Raw genomic sequence first — 18,641 nt, forward strand, 5'->3', positions numbered from 1 at the left:
AAAATAAGACATAAAGCAGTGACACAGAGACAATAAAATATGGTAAAAACATGGGGAACAGGTGAAACAAAATCATCATTAAAAAAAAGGGAGAATAAAAAGTAAAATAAAAATAGATGAAGGCATTAAACTGGTGATATCATCTAATCTATCATCTCTGGATCCTGCAGCATGATGATCCCTCACTGTGTCTGCACGTCATCTCTGTCGCATCAGTGACCCCTGGTGGACAGAAATGTCACTGCACTCCACTACAGCGCAACTTTACATCAGATGCTCGTTTACAGTCTGTGTGTGCATTAAAGTTTCCTCCTGGTTCGTACAACAGACACAAACGAACCCAGTGACCACTGAATGCGCTGTTATCTGACGTTATTTACAGCTCACTGCTGAGGTTTCACAGCGCCACACATCAGGGGCGTGGTTATTTTGGACAGGAACTACCTTTGCTCATATATTTGTGGTGTTTCTGTCTCTGCCCTCCCCCTCTGACAGTCACATGGCCCTCTTCTGCTCTCCCGTGACACTTTTGAACAAATGATAGGGGGACGAGGCGTGCCATGGCTGCCGTGTTGTTATTGGGCAGCACATCTTCCACAGCAGCATCCAACTCTCGGGACATCTCAGCCCCGGTCCTCCACCGGCCACATTTCACCGTCTGACCCGGGACATTTTCAACCGGAGACATCCTGCAGAGACAGAAGGAGCCAGTGAACCATCAGAAGAAGGGGGTTCAGAAGCAGGAAGTGGGTGAAGCTGTCTGGAGGAGACTCAGCTGGGTGAGTTTGACTGCCCCTCGGTGTTTCGGGGTTGTGTTTCAGGGTCTCTGGCTCTGAATGTCCTGGATGTTGCTGTTTGGACGACACCGTGCAGGAGCACCTAACCCGGGCTGTGTTGTTTCATGACAGCCGGCGTGGCCACTTCCTGCGCGAGACACCGTAAACAGACATTTACCCAAGATGCAGCAGCAAATGTGGCGCATTATGCATCCAGTCTTTCACATTTTCTGCCCCTGGAAACACGTAAAGTTTTTATGCCGCAGCTGACCCAACCTCCTGCTACGTACATGTGACGGAAACGCAGATTTATTTTGGTATCCGATCTGTTTCAAAAGTAGGGTCCGCGGACCCCGGGAGGGCCTTTTTTATGGTGCTTTGAGGCTGTCTGTCTGCAGCCACATCAGCTCAGTGCTTCCCTAACAGCATCGTGCTGAATGGATCTCTCAGCACCAGCTACAGAGCATTTCATTACATGATGTGGGTCTCTGCCCGGCCTCAGTTCCCACTGAACTGTTCAACTTCCTCATATCCACTGAGTCAACTCACCATGATGCGGTTGAGAGTATATCTCAGGCGTATTTTACTCAAGACAACTAGATGTTGTGCAACTATATTTAAAAAAGCAAACTCACCTTCTGCTGTAGAAGCGCTTTCATTCAGCCAGTGGTGGATGGGATGCCTATACAGTATTGCATCAGAAAAATATATAAATCAGTCAGATCGGCCTGCACAAGGGCTGGCCTTAAAATAATATCCAAATATTTTTAGGCCATAAACTATATCTACCTTGTTATTTTGAAATCCTCTCAAAAACACTTAGGACTGGGCGACAAAGTCCCTGCTTCGATACCGTTATTGCCACAATATGATAGTGATGATTATTGGTACTTTATCAAAATACTAACACAATGAGATTTCTGAGCAATAATCATCAATATATTGTCTCACATTAGGATAACAATGCATATCGTATATATTGCCCATGTGATTATTTTACATGATTGATTAATCATCTTATTTAGATTATTATTCTTTTTATTTTGTATTTTGCAGTTTACTAGAGGCGAGCTTCAGATGGCTTGTCCTACTAAAACTCTACATAAGTTAAAGGTCCAATGTGTAAGATTCAACAGCTAACAGTGTGGTTGCAAATTGCAACCAACTGAATACCCCTCGCCTTATACTTCCCTACAGTGGCTGCTAAAAATGCAAAAAAACATCAAGTGTGTCGGTGCTCTTTAGAGTCAGTGTTTGGCTTGCCTGATATATGGCAGTGCAGAGTGGTGCATTTGATGCACACTGGTCCCGAAATGGTTCTTACATTGTGAAAAAAACTGACTGTGAAATGGTGGGTCAATTTTTTTTTTTAGCGTCACACTCCCCACGAAATGGCCTGTTTCACTGTCAGAATTTGAGCCATTCAGTCTGATAACATATGATAAATCTAGAAGAGCCACATGATTAAACCATTTCATCCTCTTTCAAGTTAGCAGAGTGCTGAACCAGAGGTTAGCTGCTCAGCTGGTCTGTCTCGTGAGCGCTCATTGTACGGGCCATACAATGAGGAAGATCCAAGTAATTTTACACCTTGGAAGTTAAACTTTTTTAGCTTCATGAGCAGCTTTCATAGGAATGAAAAATTGCCTCATTATTTCAGTCAAAATAATGTGTACATCTTACATAATAGCAGTTACAGGGCGTGGTCGCTGTAATTGTTGGGAGCTTTTTGTCCTTCATGCCCCATCATGTTGTGTAAAAGTCATGTGCTAGTTTCCCATTATGTGATTCCTGTAGATGATCTAATAGCAGGTGGAGAGGGGGAGTCTTGAGGCAACACTTGAACAGTCTCAGCGAGTGAAATTGCTTGTGGAGACAGAAGGTGATCGCCGGCACCCGAGAGACAGAAAACAAGCAAGGTCAACTGCACACTGGGAGTCATGCTCAGGCTGCTCAGCTGAGATGTGTGTCCGCTCTTTGGTTTGAGTTTCGTGTCAAAACAGACAAGCAGCTGTGAATCAGCTGACTGCAAATACCAACCTGATGTGTGAGCAGCCAGAAGCTTTCATTAAGAGTCCCAAACTTCACTCACCTATTCTCTTTGGTGGTGTTTCAGTGCTTGATCTTTGCTGTGTGGTGTAGTTCAAAAACCTCTTTTTCCTGCCATGAGTGTGTGCAACAAAGGGAAATCACTGTCATGTGATTAAAAGTAACAGAACAGGCCAAGCAAATCACCCAGCACTGTAGCACCAGGTGATCATGTGGCACCTGCTGGTGAACTGAATCTGTCTCTTTAAACAAAACTGTTTGTGTATATGACGCACAAAGCATTCACAAGGTAATGCAAAACGTGTGTTACTGAGCACATGATAATGCTCATTTTAAGGAAGCGCCAAAAGGGTGTGTGCATGTGTGTGAGACAGCAAATGCTTGTGTGTGTGTGTGTGTGTTTGTTTGGCTTGTTGCTACGTTTGAAACAGAGAACAATGCATCAGAAAAATCAAAAGCTGTAAACATTTTGAAAAAAAAATGACTTCATATCCTGGGAGACTAATAAATCATCTCACTTTGTCCCTAAAAGAGGAGGAAATGTTTAACACACACTGGGCACAACCATATTTTTCGATGAGAGGATGGACGTCAATCGAGCCACACCTTAAACATACTCCACTTTTTCATCTGTTGTACTCTCAGTGGAACCATCATTTATAAAATAAACATCATGTTGTGTTAAAGATGACTTTAAAATGGGGGATTGAAACCATAAACTCATCAGGAAACTGTTTGTTGAGGGCTGCTGGCCCCCTTTAGAAAGAATGCTTCACTTTTGAGACCAGGAGGCTCTGTTCATATTTTTTTCAGTCAGTGCTTCAGGGTGAAGCCGGAGAGCTGTGCATTAGAGATAAATTAAAAGATAACTGCCCATGGGTCTGTTTGAAACCTATCCTCATTGATTTCCTTTCCACAGGACAAGCAGACCAGCTCCTCTCCTGAACCATGTCAAACGAACGCACACCTCTGATCACCTCGGGGGTATGCGGTCTGGCTGTGACCGCAGTGGCGTGCGGCGCAGAGTCGGACGCCGCCCCTGAATCCGGCTCGGGGTCGCCGAGTAAAGACCCTCGAAAACTGAACACCTTTTTCGGGGTGATGGTGCCGACCATCCTCTCCATGTTCAGCATCATTCTGTTCCTGAGAACAGGTGAGACATACATGTGTGAAGAAATGAGGAAACTTAAAGCTGTTCTGGGCTGCAGACAGTGGAGGCTTACAGTATAACTGAGTCATTGTGCTGTAGTGACTAACACTGACGTCATCTCTCCTGCAGGGTTTGTGGTGGGTCATGCGGGGCTGTTACAGGGTCTGTTAATGCTGATTGTAGCCTACACCATTATAGCTCTCACTATACTCTCCATCTGTGCCATCTCCACCAACGGAGCTATACAAGGAGGTGGAGCCTACTGTATCCTTACAGACAAAACAAATGGTCAGAAGTTGTTTTATTTTATTTTTCATTTGAACCTGATGAGCCTCGTGTGCGTTCTGAACTAAACAACTTATTGAATGCAGCGAGAAAGTAGATGTGAATGGTGTCTGTAAAAACAACATCGACCTTAACCCTAACCCAGACATGATAAGCCGCTCTCTGGGCCCAGAGTTTGGAGGAAGCATCGGTTTGATGTTCTTCCTGGCCAAAGTGTGTGCGTGTGGAGAGTATGTTCTTGGTCTTGTGGAGGCGATACTTGACGTGTTTGGGTCAGATCCTGGTAAGTTTCTGGTTCTGTTTCTCGTGAAGTTTACTAGCTGACTGAACCACTTCACTTCCTCAGTTTTTTCGGCCTGCTCCCCTCTGTTATAGAGTCGTCTGTCTCTGGGGGGATACGCGTGCTCCCTCAGGGTTACTGGTACACGGTGCTGTACTCCTCAGTAGTCCTTCTGCTGTGTTTGCTTGTGTGTCTGGTGGGCGCCCACATCTACGCTCGCACCGCCTTCGTCATCCTGCTGGTGGTCACCGCCTCCTTGCTGTCCATCTTCATCAGTTCAGTGGCCGTCAAACCTCGCGATTTTGTCATCACACACAAGGGACCGGACAACCAGACGGTCCACTACAACGCCAGCTACACGGGCTACAATGCCACCACTCTGAGGCACAACCTGGGCTGTGAGTGTCGGGGCAAGAGGAAGTGAAAGTACAGTTCACAAGTAAAGCTGCATGATGCTTATAAATTTAGGAGCTACCTTTAATTGTCTCGCTGTTGTTCCTCTTTTTTGTCGTTGCAGCTGGTTACTCTTTGGACTACAGCACCAACTCTGTCATGTCTTTTGCCACCGTGTTCGCCGTCATGTTCACCAGCTGCACTGGGATCATGGCTGGAGCCAACATGTCAGGTTAAAGCTCAGTTCGATTTTGAATTAAGGACTTGAGTATTCAAGCAGTATTATTTCAAACATGAGCTGTGTTTATACATGTCACAGCTTGGTAAATCATTGTGCGTGTTGCACAAACATGAAACACACCCTGATGTTTGTTCCTACTCCACATGTCCCTGAAGGGGAGCTGAGGACACCAAGTGTTTCCATCCCCAAAGGCACCATCACAGCCGTTTTTTACACTTTCACCGTCTACGTTCTCCTCTTCATCTTGGTCAGTGCCACCTGTGACAGGTATGAAATGCTTCATAATAGTGTTTGATATTAATACTTAAAGGGTAACTCCGCCAGTTTTACTTATTTAAGTGTGTTAACAGGTACTGGGGAGTACTGCTGCATATCTGAAAAATTATAGTTTAAAGCCTTTTGTGGCTCCAGAGGAAGCTGTATGTAATCTGATAAATAGCCTCTAGAGATGTCACTCAGTGGCTGTTGCATTTTGGGTAATGAAACACCATGTTTTGAAAAGCGGTCCACTGTCGGACTCATTCATGACCAAAACTTAAATGGCTTAAACAGAGATATTGTCTTTGTTATTCCACACATTCTTCTTCCTTTTCAAAACCTGGCGCCTACATTACCCACAATGCAACTTTGCCACTGAGTGACATCACTCAGAGTTAGCCTTTAAAGAGAAGTTAACAAGCAAATAAGCAGTTGAGGTCATGATACAATTTAGTAGTCATTTGTTTCTTTTTCTTCAGGACCCTGTTGATTCAGGATTACGGGTTCCTCCAGAAAATCAACATCTGGCCTCCGTTCATCACCATCGGGATATACTGCGCCTCTCTGTCAGCTGCGATGTGCGCCATGATCGGAGCTTCCCGTATCCTCCACGCTCTTGCTCTGGATGACCTCTTTGGTAGTTGTTATTCTTATATCAGTGCCTTTTTTAGTGCATGAGTTGTTTTCTAATAGATGTTGGTTTTCTTCACAGGTTTGCCGTTGGCCCCAGCTACTGTCACATCGAGCTCAGGAAATCCATGGGTGGCGGTGCTGTACACCTGGGGTCTGGCACAGGTGGGTTTCTGTGGTGTGTGGTTGTGTATTTTCAGAATTACAACAAATGTCCTAAGCTGTGGTTTGTGGTGTGTTTTCTGTTTCAGTGTGTAGTGTTTGCAGGCCAGCTCAATGCTATAGCAAGTTTGGTGACTGTTTTCTACTTGCTTGCCTACGCTGCGGTCGACCTGGCCTGTTTGGCTCTTGAGTGGGCGTCGGCTCCAAATTTCAGGTAATATAAGATCAATTGCTATTGACGGAAATAAAATAAGAAATCAGTGAAGTTTACTCCCTTTATCATTTGAACTGGCTGTGATGTATCCTGATACTAACATCCAGGTGCAAAAATGAGGTATCAACTACTGCACATTTTGCTTGTGCATTGTATTACTAAGTAATTAGTGGAAATAAGTTATACTGTTCTTGCATATTTGAAAACTCCTAAATTTCCAAATAAAAAGCTAAAAACATATGATGTTTCCTGGTGATCAATACGTGAGATTTCAAACCAAGCCAGAAATGTTAGCACTAGTCGTCACATCATATAGATTTATAACCTGCTCAGCCTCACTTGGGTATATCGCTGTCATATATTTCATGGGACAATAAAAGTGATATTTACTGCCTCTCTGCGCTTCTGTTTTTTCTCGTCTCTGTGTGTTTAACAGACCGACTTTCCAGCTCTTCTCCTGGCACACCTGCCTGCTGGGGATTCTGAGCTGTTTAGTGATGATGTTCGTCATCAACCCCGTGTACTCCTCAGGCAGCATCGTCCTCCTGTTGCTGCTGCTGCTTTTCCTCCACTTCAGATCGCCCACCAGCAGCTGGGGCTACATCAGCCAGGCTCTCATTTTCCATCAGGTATCTGGACTCCTGCGGACACACACTCACACACACATTATCAGACACACAGTTTGACAACAGTGCTGTGTCCCTTTTTTGGTTTAGGTGCGTAAGTATCTGTTGATGCTGGATGTGAGGAAAGACCACGTGAAGTTCTGGAGGCCGCAGGTGTTGCTGATGGTGGCCAATCCTCGCTCTTCCTGTCAGCTCATCCTGTTTGTCAACCAGCTGAAGAAGGGAGGGCTGTTTGTGTTGGGCCACGTGCAGCTGGGAGACCTGGGTAATTCTCTGCCTGTGATGGCCATCTGCAGCTCACAGTATTGAATTATTCTTATCTTTGAATCATTTTCCTCTATGGTTTCATCACCACCACTGAAGCTGAACTCTCTTTTACCTGAAGTCCACAGGCACCATCATAGTCGGCAACCTGTTGTTGCTTTCACTTTCCATCTGCTGCTTCTCCTGCATTATTAATCAAAGAATACATTTTCTCTACACCACTGTTTACACGGCATCACGCCTGAGAGTTTAACCAGCCACATGTGTAGCTCCTTGATTATTTTGCTAAACAGACGCATATTCTTTCCAAACTATATGAAAATAAATTATGTGATTCACCCCAAGTATACAGAGAGGTTCATTCACTAACTCACAGTTTGCCTATCTGCCCCCTGGTGACCGTTAAGACACATTACAAAGTCATCAAGTTCCTAATGAAGAGATCATTTACTTGCAGTGGTGGGATGTAACCAAGTACATCTACTCAACTACTGTTGTTAAATATAAATGTGCGTTTTATGCTACCTTCTACTCCACTACATTAAATTACTACTTACATTTCAGATTAAGATAAAAAAAAAGAAACAGTACGAATGATAATAACTATTTCCTTTAATAACAACATTAAATTCAATACATTATTAAAGATCCAACCAGGGGTTCCTAGTTCTCCTTTTTGGCTCAGGACAGCTTACAAAGAGGACAAATTATCCAGTATTTCTGAAAAAAACGAATAGAAGTTTGTGTATCAGAATTTATGTTTTTCTTCTTTCTTACAACATGAATCCTCTCACAGTCACTCAGATTTATCCTTTGAGCCTTTGGAGAAACTATACATAGGTAAAATAGGAACGGTCTTGCGCTGACCCAACAGTTGTTATAGTTGTAGTTAAGCTTGTTAGTTTGTGCTCTAATTTACCTCCTCTCTGAAGTGTGTTCTTTCATTTTCTGGAGGCATTTCTTCACCAGAAGTCATATGACATAGATTTGTTGGGTTTAGTGTGTTTTACCATGCATCTCCCATTGACCTCAATACATCTGTCACCAGTCTGGCACCAAAGCAAGATTCAGTGACGTAATGACTTTTCCTTCTTTTTTAGATCACTGGTCTGATGAGAAATGTATGCGCTTGCTCTACCTGTGCCGCCCCTCCCTTTCAGCCCAGCCCCCAACATATACAACCCTGTGCGTCTAATGACCGCCAAAATAATCCTGCATAACTTATCAAAACAAAACGTTATAACGTGCCAACAATAAACATAAACAGCTCCACACACTGCACAAAAAGTCATCAGAGCTGGTTCCACCTCAACAAGCAACCACAGTAAAATGCTACTCATGCAACGATGCATTAGTAGTAGTGACCTAATAATGTGATCTATAATAACATATCAGATCTCGGGAACATTTTACTACAGACTGAATCTTGTTACTTTCAGTAGTACTTCATCTTCCACTGTTTACTTGCATCCTTTCTACAGTTCTGCTGAAATGTGTTCTGTAGTATTGCGTCTCTTAAATGAAGCCCTGCATTGAATGACTGTTAGTATTTTTAGATCTATGCAGTAAACTGATTTCTGTCTGTCCTGTGTTTCAGACTCCCTGCCGTCAGACCCGGTCCAGCAGCAGTACAACTTCTGGCTGAGCCTCGTTGATAAACTTGGGGTGAAGGCCTTTGTGGACCTGACGCTGTCTCCCTCTGTCAGACAGGGAACACAGCATCTGCTGCGCATCACAGGCCTTGGTAAACCCTGCGTGCTCACAGTCAGCACAGATTATGATGTTGCTTTATCTGCACCCTCTGACTCTTGTGCTCCTCTCTTCAAGGTGGCATGAAGCCAAACACACTGGTTTTGGGTTTCTATGACAGCTGCACTCCCGAGGACTTCTTCCTACAAGATACCGCCTTCTGTGACTCTTCATTGGGACGAGGGAGTGAGGGAGAATATAATTTCGGGGTTGACTTGCCTTCATTACAGGCGCATTTCCCTCCTGTGCGACATGTGGAGAGCCCACGGTGGCTATCACCAGAGGAGTACGTAGGGATTGTTTCTGACGCCCTTAAAATGAACAAGAATGTGTGCCTCGCCCGATATTTCTTCCAGTTAGAGGGCGAGGGTAAAGACAGCAAGGTGGACGGTTCAGAGCGGACCCTAGATGTGTGGCCTCTCAACCTGCTCCAGCCAGGCAGCCGTGATTATGAGGACGTGTGCAGCCTCTTTCTGCTGCAGATGGCCTGCGTGCTCAACATGTCCAGCAAGTGGCGCCATGCGAGGATGAGAATCTTCCTGAACGTGGAGACTGAGTCCAGCGACCAGGGCTGGGTGGTAAACGAAGAGACGTTCCGAGAGCTGCTGAGGAAGCTGAGGATCAGGGCGTCGATAAAGATCGTGCCGTGGGACTCGGTAGTGCAGCACCACAGTCATGTGGACGAGGAGCCAACACGAGCTCTGTCCGAGGACTTCCTGTCTGCAGTGAACTGTATGTTGATGGAGCACAGCTCACTAGCTGCTGTTCGCTTCCTATATTTGCCCCGACCTCCTGCTCATCACAGCCAGGCGCAACAGTACCTGGCTCAGATGGAAGCAGTCACCAATAATCTAGGGCCGACGCTCCTGATTCACGGTGTCACACCTGTCACTTACACTGACCTGTGAGCATGAGTTTTGTTCATATCCTGTCATGCAGTAACATAAGTAAAACCTCTGGTTCAATGTAAAACTAACACATAATGTAATGAAAAGTGGATCTAAGGTACAGTATGTAGCACCAGTTACTAGACTTTCACCCAATGCAGCTTTCTTTGTTGTTTTACTGGAGCTTAGAAAAGTTACAGGTGTTTTTAAAATATGCCACGTGAGGTTTTTGCATTCAAATAGGATATTTTCCTTTTTTCATATACTTGAACTGGCTTAAGCCAAGAAATGGGAGAATACTAATGTTTGCAGATAGGATTTATGTTGATATACCCTCTTGTTTGCATTAGCTTTAGGCCTGTCTTTTGAGGTAAGACAGAAGTCAAAATGTGTCAAGACGCCTCAGAACAAAAACTGTTTGTTTTGAGTAATACGGGTTGTTAAGGACATTGAATATAGAAATGTCTATATATAATTTCAGGGATGAAATGATGGATTTGTGGTGTTTTCTAATAACAGTTGACCACAGTTACCTACTCCGTTTCTGAATGTTAATGTTTCAGTGCATGACAATTATTTGTTTTGTTTTTGCTGCTTCCTTTTGCCCACATTTCTGCTGGTTGCCGGACCAATCGATCCAAAGACTTTTCGTTTCTGAGCTGAACTGAGTTCTGTTTTTTGTCTTCCACGCACATCAAACATGTTTGTTCTTTACTGTTACCTGTGTATCTCTCATCTTCACAGAGGGAACTGTGCGTTTCACCTCATGATGAACAGCATTTGTTGCTGTTGTTGCTATGTGCTTACTTAAAAAATGTGTTTGATTTTTGTTACAAGGGAACCAATGATGATTCGGTTAAGAGTTGTCCCATTTTTACAACATTTAAAGCAACCTGATGTATAAATTGACATTTTGTGCAATTTGGCACCCCCCACCGTTTCTGAGTGCAACACCACTGTCGTAAATGCAAATCATAGGTCTATACAATTGTGTCAGACATAACAGAGTTATGTGTTGAACACATATCAAAATACAGAATAAATTGTTACTGCATTCTTGTCCTGTTTAGTTATACATAGTTGATAATGGACTTTTTGAACAAAACACAGGCCAGAAGTTGCTAAAAAAAAAAGCCATTTGCAGGACTTTGCTTTGCCATTTTGACATGTTCCATGTTGAGCTGTGGTAATTGGGTCACTGAGAAAGCCTTAAAAGACTGACACATGTCTACTAACGGTCTGTAGTTGTACATATGAAATTGCTGTGTGTCACAGGAGTAATGCCAAATGTACTGTGCATTGTTATCTTTGTAACTGTAATAATGTAAAATAAACAGAAAATATGTATTTAAAAGATGGCTTTAATGCAAGCAGAGATTGTGTTATAATGTAAATATGAATATAAAAAAGACACTCTGGTATGCTACCCTACTGATACAATAATTAAGAATAAATAAATATAATTTTACAGTTTTATCTTGTATAATATATCCTATTTATTACAGAAACCTTACTATGATATTACATTTTATGTATGTGAAAAGTGAATAATTCCTATATTGAGCTCTAAAAGTCACAATCATGTCAGTAATCTTCATTCCACGCAGATGGAGACAGACGACTACTCCTCCTTTTCACTCTGCCTCTCCTTCTCCCTGCACATTATTCTTTTATATTCACTGACTTCTGCAAACTTGCGAAACTTTTTGATGAGGGCTGTCGACATACGCAGCCAGTCAGGCAGGAGTATTGTGATCGCTGCATCCTGTAGAATGATGGGGAAAGAGAAGGGGAGGCATTAAGAGGCTGCAGCAGCTGATAACGTGTACATCACACAGCAGTCCGTCATATCTCTGACCTGGAGCGCGTGGGACAGACAGCCGCTGGTGTGGCTGGAGTAACCCACTGTGTTCAAGGCGTCACGGACGAATCCTGGAGCACTCTTCACAAAACTGTTGAGTGGCATGTTGTGCGTCATGTTGGTGGACACCATGAAAGGGGAGACACACTGGGGAAAGATGGTTGGACAGTTTGAACCTCCCTTTACATCATCATTTCAAGGTAAGACACAAATAAATACAGTAATAAATGTAAACCAAGAAATGCAATAATAAAATAATATAATATGTTTGGTTATTTTAGGAACTGTCTCCATTACATGGTTTGTCCACCAGAGAGCACTGTCAAGTTTGGTTTTTAGTTTTTTGATAAACAAATTGATCCCCATCAAAAGTGTTTACCTACAAAATAATGTATTTATTTATTTTAACTCAAGAATTGATTGGCCTAAAAAATGTCAGGCTGCACTGTAAGTCATCTGAGAATAAGGCTTTGGTAAAATAATACCATGCACACGCAAACAGCCATTATCGTCCATTATTTGGTCTTTCTTAATGTAAAATAGGTTTAACAAGCAAACAAACAAACAAAAATAAGCATTATTCTCTACAATCAAGTGTTCAAAAGTTCAAAATGTCCAGTTGAGTTATCTGCATTATTCTTCCTTTATTCATGACACTGACATTTATTTTTTAAGAAATCTTGTAACAGGTTGTTTTGTTTTGGTAATAGGTTGAAATTAATATATTTTAAGGTTAAATGATTACTTTATAATATGATGATTTCGTAGTATTTTAAATCTCCTCCAGCTTGAGTACATGTGAATGAGCTTTGTTATTTTTAGAATTCAGTTAAGTGTCAAATACTTTACCTGAACCGTAATTCCCTTTGACTTGTACTCAGCATGCAGACAGTGAGAGAGATGTATTACAAAAGCCTGAAATAAAGAAGAGAGTCAGTCATAAAGAGTGTTGTCATGAACTTGTGCACAGATCAGTGAAGCTGTAGGAGTGATCTGGTCAGCATGGGTTTAAATGAATGTATGCGTGTAATTAACAGGATATCTGGATGAGAACGTACCTTCGTGGCAGAATAAAGGGACAACAAAGGCTGTGGATGGATGCCCACTTCAGATGAGATATTAATGATCAGCCCTGTCCCTCTAGCAAGGAGATGGAAGACAACAATCAATAAATACATCCTATGTTCTCATTGCTTCATATCAGCCGTTAACATCTGGGGCTTTGTGACAATACCTTTCAACCATGCCCGGGAGAACCAGTCTGGTCATCTAAGTGAAGACAATATAAATAATTATCTTTTTTTTTTTCTTAGATAAAACTGTGTTCAGATACAGTGGAAAAGGTGAATGAACAAATACACAAAGTAAATATTCAGAGGTATCTTACCTGAGGGACAGACAGCACGTTACAGTTGATAACCTGAGTGATTTTCTGGTGAGTACAAACACACAAGAGAAACTGTGTTACAAATCAGACACAAACTTGGACAGCCTCAGTCAGAAATAAATCATGCAGAGTTTTGTCTTCAGAAAGAGGACATTTGAAAATGCAAAACTTACTTGTTCAATATTTGGTATTTCCAGGAAATAGGCAAAATTATCAGAATAGGTCATCCCTACATTGTTAACTGTATGGTTACAAAGACACAAACAACAAGAACCTTTGTTAGTGAACATTTACCTCATTAGAATCTTGGGAACACATAACCACATATGGGAACATATGGTAACATAGGACCTTGGGAAAATTAAGACCTTGTAAGAATAGGGCCCAGGAACATATGCCCTGGGAACAAAGGATTTTGGGAACATAAGACCATGTGAGCATATGACATTGGAAATGTAAAATCTTGGGAACACATAACCATGGTTGCAAAGGCCCTTGGGAACATAGGACCTCAGGAACATAGGACCTTAGGATTGTAGGACACTGGGAACATAGATCTTGGGGAACATAAGACCCTGAGAACAAAGTAACTTGGGAACATAGGACCCTCAGAACGTACTGAAGACTTTGGGAACATAGGACCCTGAGAACAAAGTAACTTGGGAACATAGGACCCTCAGAGCGTACTGAAGACTTTGGGAACATAGGACCCTGAGAACAAAGTAACTTGGGAACATAGGACCCTCAGAACGTACTGAAGACTTTGGGAACATAGGACCCTGAGAACAAAGTAACTTGGGAACATAGGACCCTCAGAGCGTACTGAAGACTTTGGGAACATAGGACCCTGAGAACAAAGTAACTTGGGAACATAGGACCCTCAGAATGTACTGAAGACTTTGGGAATATAGTACGCTGGGAACAAAGGAACTTGGGAACTTTATTGATTGGTCCAGCTGCTGGACTCCTTGTTTTCTCAGTATGTATATATAAGAATTGCTTACAAGTTTGAGGCTGTCACCTCTTTTTTTCAAATATTTCTAAATTTACAAAGCATCTGAATAACCTCATAAGCTTTTTCTTTGCTCTGTAATGTATTTCCCATTACCCAGAATTCCAATCTCTAGTCCTTGTAGTCCTTCGGCTATAGCAGGGTAGATACTGTGGCCGTCTGTGAAGTCAACTTGGATGGTGCGAGTCTTTCGTCCATACTGATCCTCTGAAGGAGACAAAGAGCACTTTGGATTAAATCTGCCCCAGAATAGCACAAGAAAAGTCAAATGTGTTTATTGTAATGGAAACACTGCTGTAGCACACCAGTATTGTTTACATTTCACTCACCTATCTCTTTGGCAACCATTTGAAGCTTATCATGACATCTGCTCACCAAAACAACATCCAGGCCTCTTCGCGCCAGCTGGAAGAAGATATGCAGACAAACAAGGTTGGTGGCATTCAAGACTCTGCAAGACTCTTCTAAACAGCCCTGCAAATATTAACTAACTCTTCCCATCCTAACCAAATAATGGATTACACTTGTTTTAAAAAAGAAAATTGGAGACTCACCTCTGTGGCATAAGCTTTACCGATGCCAGATGTGGCACCAGTGACAACTGCACAAGGGAGAAGTCACATGTCAGAGGAATCCATTTTAAAGTCATTTTACAATTATGAAAACCTACATTATTTACATTTGTTTTATGATTTTTAAATCAAGTCATGATGGAAGTTTACGAAGGATGTGAACTGGTAGTGTCTTCACTACCAAGACACATTTGTGCTGCCACATTCTTACGTAGCCATCTAGGCTGGTGTAATATTTCCTAAAAAATGTGTAATCTTTAACTTTTGACGCAAAACCAACCATTTATGCAAAAATGTAAATACATTTTCCACACTTTGCTCACTCAGTTTGCAGTTCTAAATCTTCAACTTCGCGAAAAATATTTCATATGACTCTTTCATTTCATACAATATGCATGGCTTAAATCCTGCCCTTCAAAATGCTGAGTTCAGTGTTGGCCACACTGCGTCTCAGGTACAAATATTGGTTGTGAAATAACCAGAGCCAACTGCACACACTTGGAGTGCAGTTGGCTCTGGTTTACACTTGGAATATTAGGCTTCTAAGAGAGGCACAGGGGAGAGGAAAAGTGAGAGGAAAACATCCCCCGTTGCTTCGCCAGAGGAAACACTCTCTTCTGCAGTATGTGAATAAGATCCTGGTCATTCAGACACCAGAGACACATCTTCTTCTGTGTGTACTGTTTGGACCCCAAATTAGTGTTTCCAACAGCAAAAATGTCAGATATAAATAAAAATTGACTTTAAATTAAACTGATGTTGATGTGTTTCTGTAGAGAATTAAAATGCTTTCAGGCAATCGGACGGAAATGTCCCATCAAGCAGGAATGTGAACAGCTCATCAAAATACTTTTACAGGCAGGAAGTCTGATTGGAGCTGTTGACGGAAATTAACGTTCTGAGAGAATATTCCCAAAACCTTTCTGCCCTCTGTCATTCACCAACAGTCTCAAATAAGATTAGCATCATGCACCTGTGCTTTCGTTTGCACTTGGCCTTTCACACACATACACAAACATAGAGAGAGAGAGAGATTTAGTAGCTATAAATGCATAAGAGAGTGTAAAAAACATTTTCATTGACATTACCTGCCCATCTCCCATATGTCCTTAAATCCACTTGCCAACGCTCCGACAGAATAAACTCTCTGAATCCACGCCAACATTTCCAGGCCAGTTTCAGCAGGTGGAAAACAACAGTAAATCCCCCAACAATGGTCAGTGCGTCAGTGAATGACATTTTGCAGCAGAGCTCCAGACTGAGCAGGACTGCCTCGTAAAGGGTGGTCCATCCTTATTTTATATCATAGGAAATGACAACTTTTTCATGTAGTGCTCCTCCTTCACTGCTCCACCCCTCCCTGTGTGTGTGCTGCTGTCATGAGGGTAAACTTGAGCAACACCCCTGCAGCCACATGCTGCACCTGAGTCTCGCAAGCACCAGACTTAGCTAAAAAAAAAGATATTTACCTTAACAGGATACTCCAGCAATTAGGTATTTGACTTCCATAAAGTTGGACAACTCACAGTAAACAGAATTTAGAAAACAGAATATTCATCACCAAAGCAAGGGCAACGCAAGACATGATAAAACTGTTTCCAGAGGCTTTGTAGCACTCAGTATGCTGAACTTGGGGAGTACAATTAGAAGGATGTTCCTTTAACACACTATAATATTAGTAATAGAAGGGCTGCATTTAAAAATAAAATAGTGAAAATAAATAAAATAGCTTTTTAAAAGCCAAAATGAGGCACACTGAAGAGGACATCTTGGTCTGGATATCTGTTATTGAAATATTCGATGGCAACACCCGAAGCTCCGAAACCGTATGATAAACTAAAAGCCTCAGTGTGCAAAGTTTCGTAGGACCTTAAATTTGCATACATATTGACTTAAAGACAACATACTTATACAAAGTATGCAAATGGAGAAAATGTAGAGGTTTTTATGCAAACAGACATTTCAAGTAAAACACTTCTGTCTTGGATTCACAAGAAAAAAGGAGGAATGCAGCTCATTACGAGCAAGAGTTTAATCTGATCTGATTAAAGGAAATTACAAAAAGCATGAGGGTTTATGGGTATAAAGAGATGGAGGGAGACTACCAAGTCAAGAAACCTGTGAGACAAAGTTATTGCCGACTTGGTCTCAAGTCTGAGGTCATGTGTTATGTTATAAAGCAGGGCTATTCAACTAAAATTCAAATAGGTCCAGTTAGAGAAAATTTCCTCAAGCAAAGGTCCGGAAACATCATAATGTCTAACTTGCGTTATGATTTAGTGTGATATATTTTGAAGTAGCCTTGTAATTGTATCAACGTCTACATGTAATCAAGAACTGACTGTCAAATCAAACAAAGACAGAACAATTCAAAAACATTTTGACAATTTTTATTGTCACTTAATATTTAATTATACAGATATATAATACTGTAAATAATATGTATTATTTTCTTCTCTCTTTGAGGAAAGGGCTGCATTTAAAAATAAAATAGTGAGAATAAATAAAACAACTTTTTAAAAATTGTGCATCTTAAAATAAAGTACTTAATTTTTGAAAAATAACATTTCTGTTTCTGTTTCCCCTCAAGTAAGTGCACTCATGCACTCCTTGACAACCCCTCCATCAGTAAATGGCTTTTTGTATTAACCCAAAATCCAAGCGATGGTTCATATAGGGCTCTGAGACTGCTTATTTTCTGTGTATGCTCAAAAACTTTGTGCTTTGTCTCATAGTGGCATTTCACATTGACACTCTTTAGTGACCATAGGATGTAGTATGGGGTCACATCAGGCCACAAGAGCACTCAAAAAACCCATCGTCATTACTCGTACGGCACTCGCATCTAATCACTAAACCCCAAAACAAAACTATGACTCCTCCAGCAGCTGCAGTGGAGATAATAACGTAGTTGTGAACATGACACAGTCATTCTGTCAGCTGATAAGTCTTTGCCGCAGTCACAATCTGTCAGGGTTTAACAACCGCAGAAACAGTCCTAACTTTTCATGCAAAACAGAGTCTGTACATTGATAAACTGAAAATGCTCTCGATTATATGCCCGAGTGATAATGTTTGTGATTGTCCACAAATTTTAGTAATACATAAACCATTCAGTAATTTCAGTTCCGTGTTTTAGTTGAAGATTAATAAAAGCTGCACTCTATAAAACATTCTGTTAAAGTTATTTAACTTGAATGTCTTTTATGCGTTATTTTCTTAACCTTGAACACTGAACAACCTGAATAAAATGAAAGACACAAGACATTTACCCAGCCTCTGATGTGACCAGCTGCTGTATGATGACGTAAGATAATGGAAGTAATTGTGTTGTTGTAGTCTGGATTATATGTGTGACACAAGAGTGTACTGTGGCCTAATATCCCTTGTTTCTCACACACAAATATGATCTGTGTGCATTTAGTACTTAGATGGATAAACAGAACCAAGTCAAGCTGGGGTGAAGTGACAAAGTGAGCACAGTCTAGCTGCTAGTGTAGCTGTCAAGCTAAAAGAGTTAGCACGAACCCGAGCGGAAGTGGGTGCTTGAGCTTGGTCTCGGTGCTTCCAGAGATTAAGCAGGACTAACAGCGAGCAGCCATTTAGCTCATTTATTTGGGTTTTTTGGGCTGTTTTTTTACATTCCAGCACAAATCCCTATCTACTTCAGTTGTCTTGTCTCAGCTGAGCTTGTCCTTAAATGCCTTCACTGTTTTCAAGCAGGTGGTGCCCAGTAAGCCCTCTAAATACTAACTAAAAGGGTTGTTTTCTTTTTACAAACTGGTTAATCCAGTGGCCAGGTGTTTTTCTGATGCAAGTTTAACAGAAAAAAACTAGCAGCATTC

General features: G+C 41.7%; 2 protein-coding genes across 2 annotated transcripts; one reads left to right on the forward strand and one right to left on the reverse strand.

Moving 5' to 3' along the window:
• The first annotated feature begins 494 nt into the window (after positions 1 to 494).
• On the forward strand, positions 495 to 11,363 carry slc12a9 (solute carrier family 12 member 9). The gene is made up of 14 exons (XM_084373691.1): positions 495 to 779; positions 3,745 to 3,978; positions 4,105 to 4,239; positions 4,406 to 4,543; positions 4,636 to 4,938; positions 5,058 to 5,165; positions 5,330 to 5,441; positions 5,912 to 6,069; positions 6,145 to 6,227; positions 6,314 to 6,438; positions 6,875 to 7,067; positions 7,155 to 7,329; positions 8,926 to 9,072; positions 9,156 to 11,363. The coding sequence occupies exons 2-14, from the start codon at positions 3,774 to 3,776 to the stop codon at positions 9,983 to 9,985; spliced, it is 2,712 nt and encodes a 903-aa protein (XP_084229817.1). The 5' UTR covers positions 495 to 779; positions 3,745 to 3,773; the 3' UTR covers positions 9,986 to 11,363.
• hsd20b2 (hydroxysteroid (20-beta) dehydrogenase 2) lies at positions 10,506 to 16,046 on the reverse strand. Its single transcript, XM_084373692.1, has 11 exons — positions 15,885 to 16,046; positions 14,779 to 14,825; positions 14,554 to 14,629; positions 14,321 to 14,431; positions 13,386 to 13,453; positions 13,213 to 13,257; positions 13,060 to 13,094; positions 12,884 to 12,965; positions 12,675 to 12,740; positions 11,823 to 11,972; positions 10,506 to 11,729 (listed from the first exon to the last, which is right to left on the reverse strand). Exons 1-11 carry the CDS (start codon positions 16,033 to 16,035, stop codon positions 11,586 to 11,588), a joined length of 975 nt encoding a protein of 324 aa, XP_084229818.1. The 5' UTR covers positions 16,036 to 16,046; the 3' UTR covers positions 10,506 to 11,585.
• Positions 16,047 to 18,641: the final 2,595 nt, after the last annotated feature.

The sequence above is a fragment of the Pagrus pagrus genome (assembly GCF_965226575.1).
Source record: "Pagrus pagrus genome assembly, chromosome: 14".
Taxonomy (NCBI): domain Eukaryota; kingdom Metazoa; phylum Chordata; class Actinopteri; order Spariformes; family Sparidae; genus Pagrus; species Pagrus pagrus.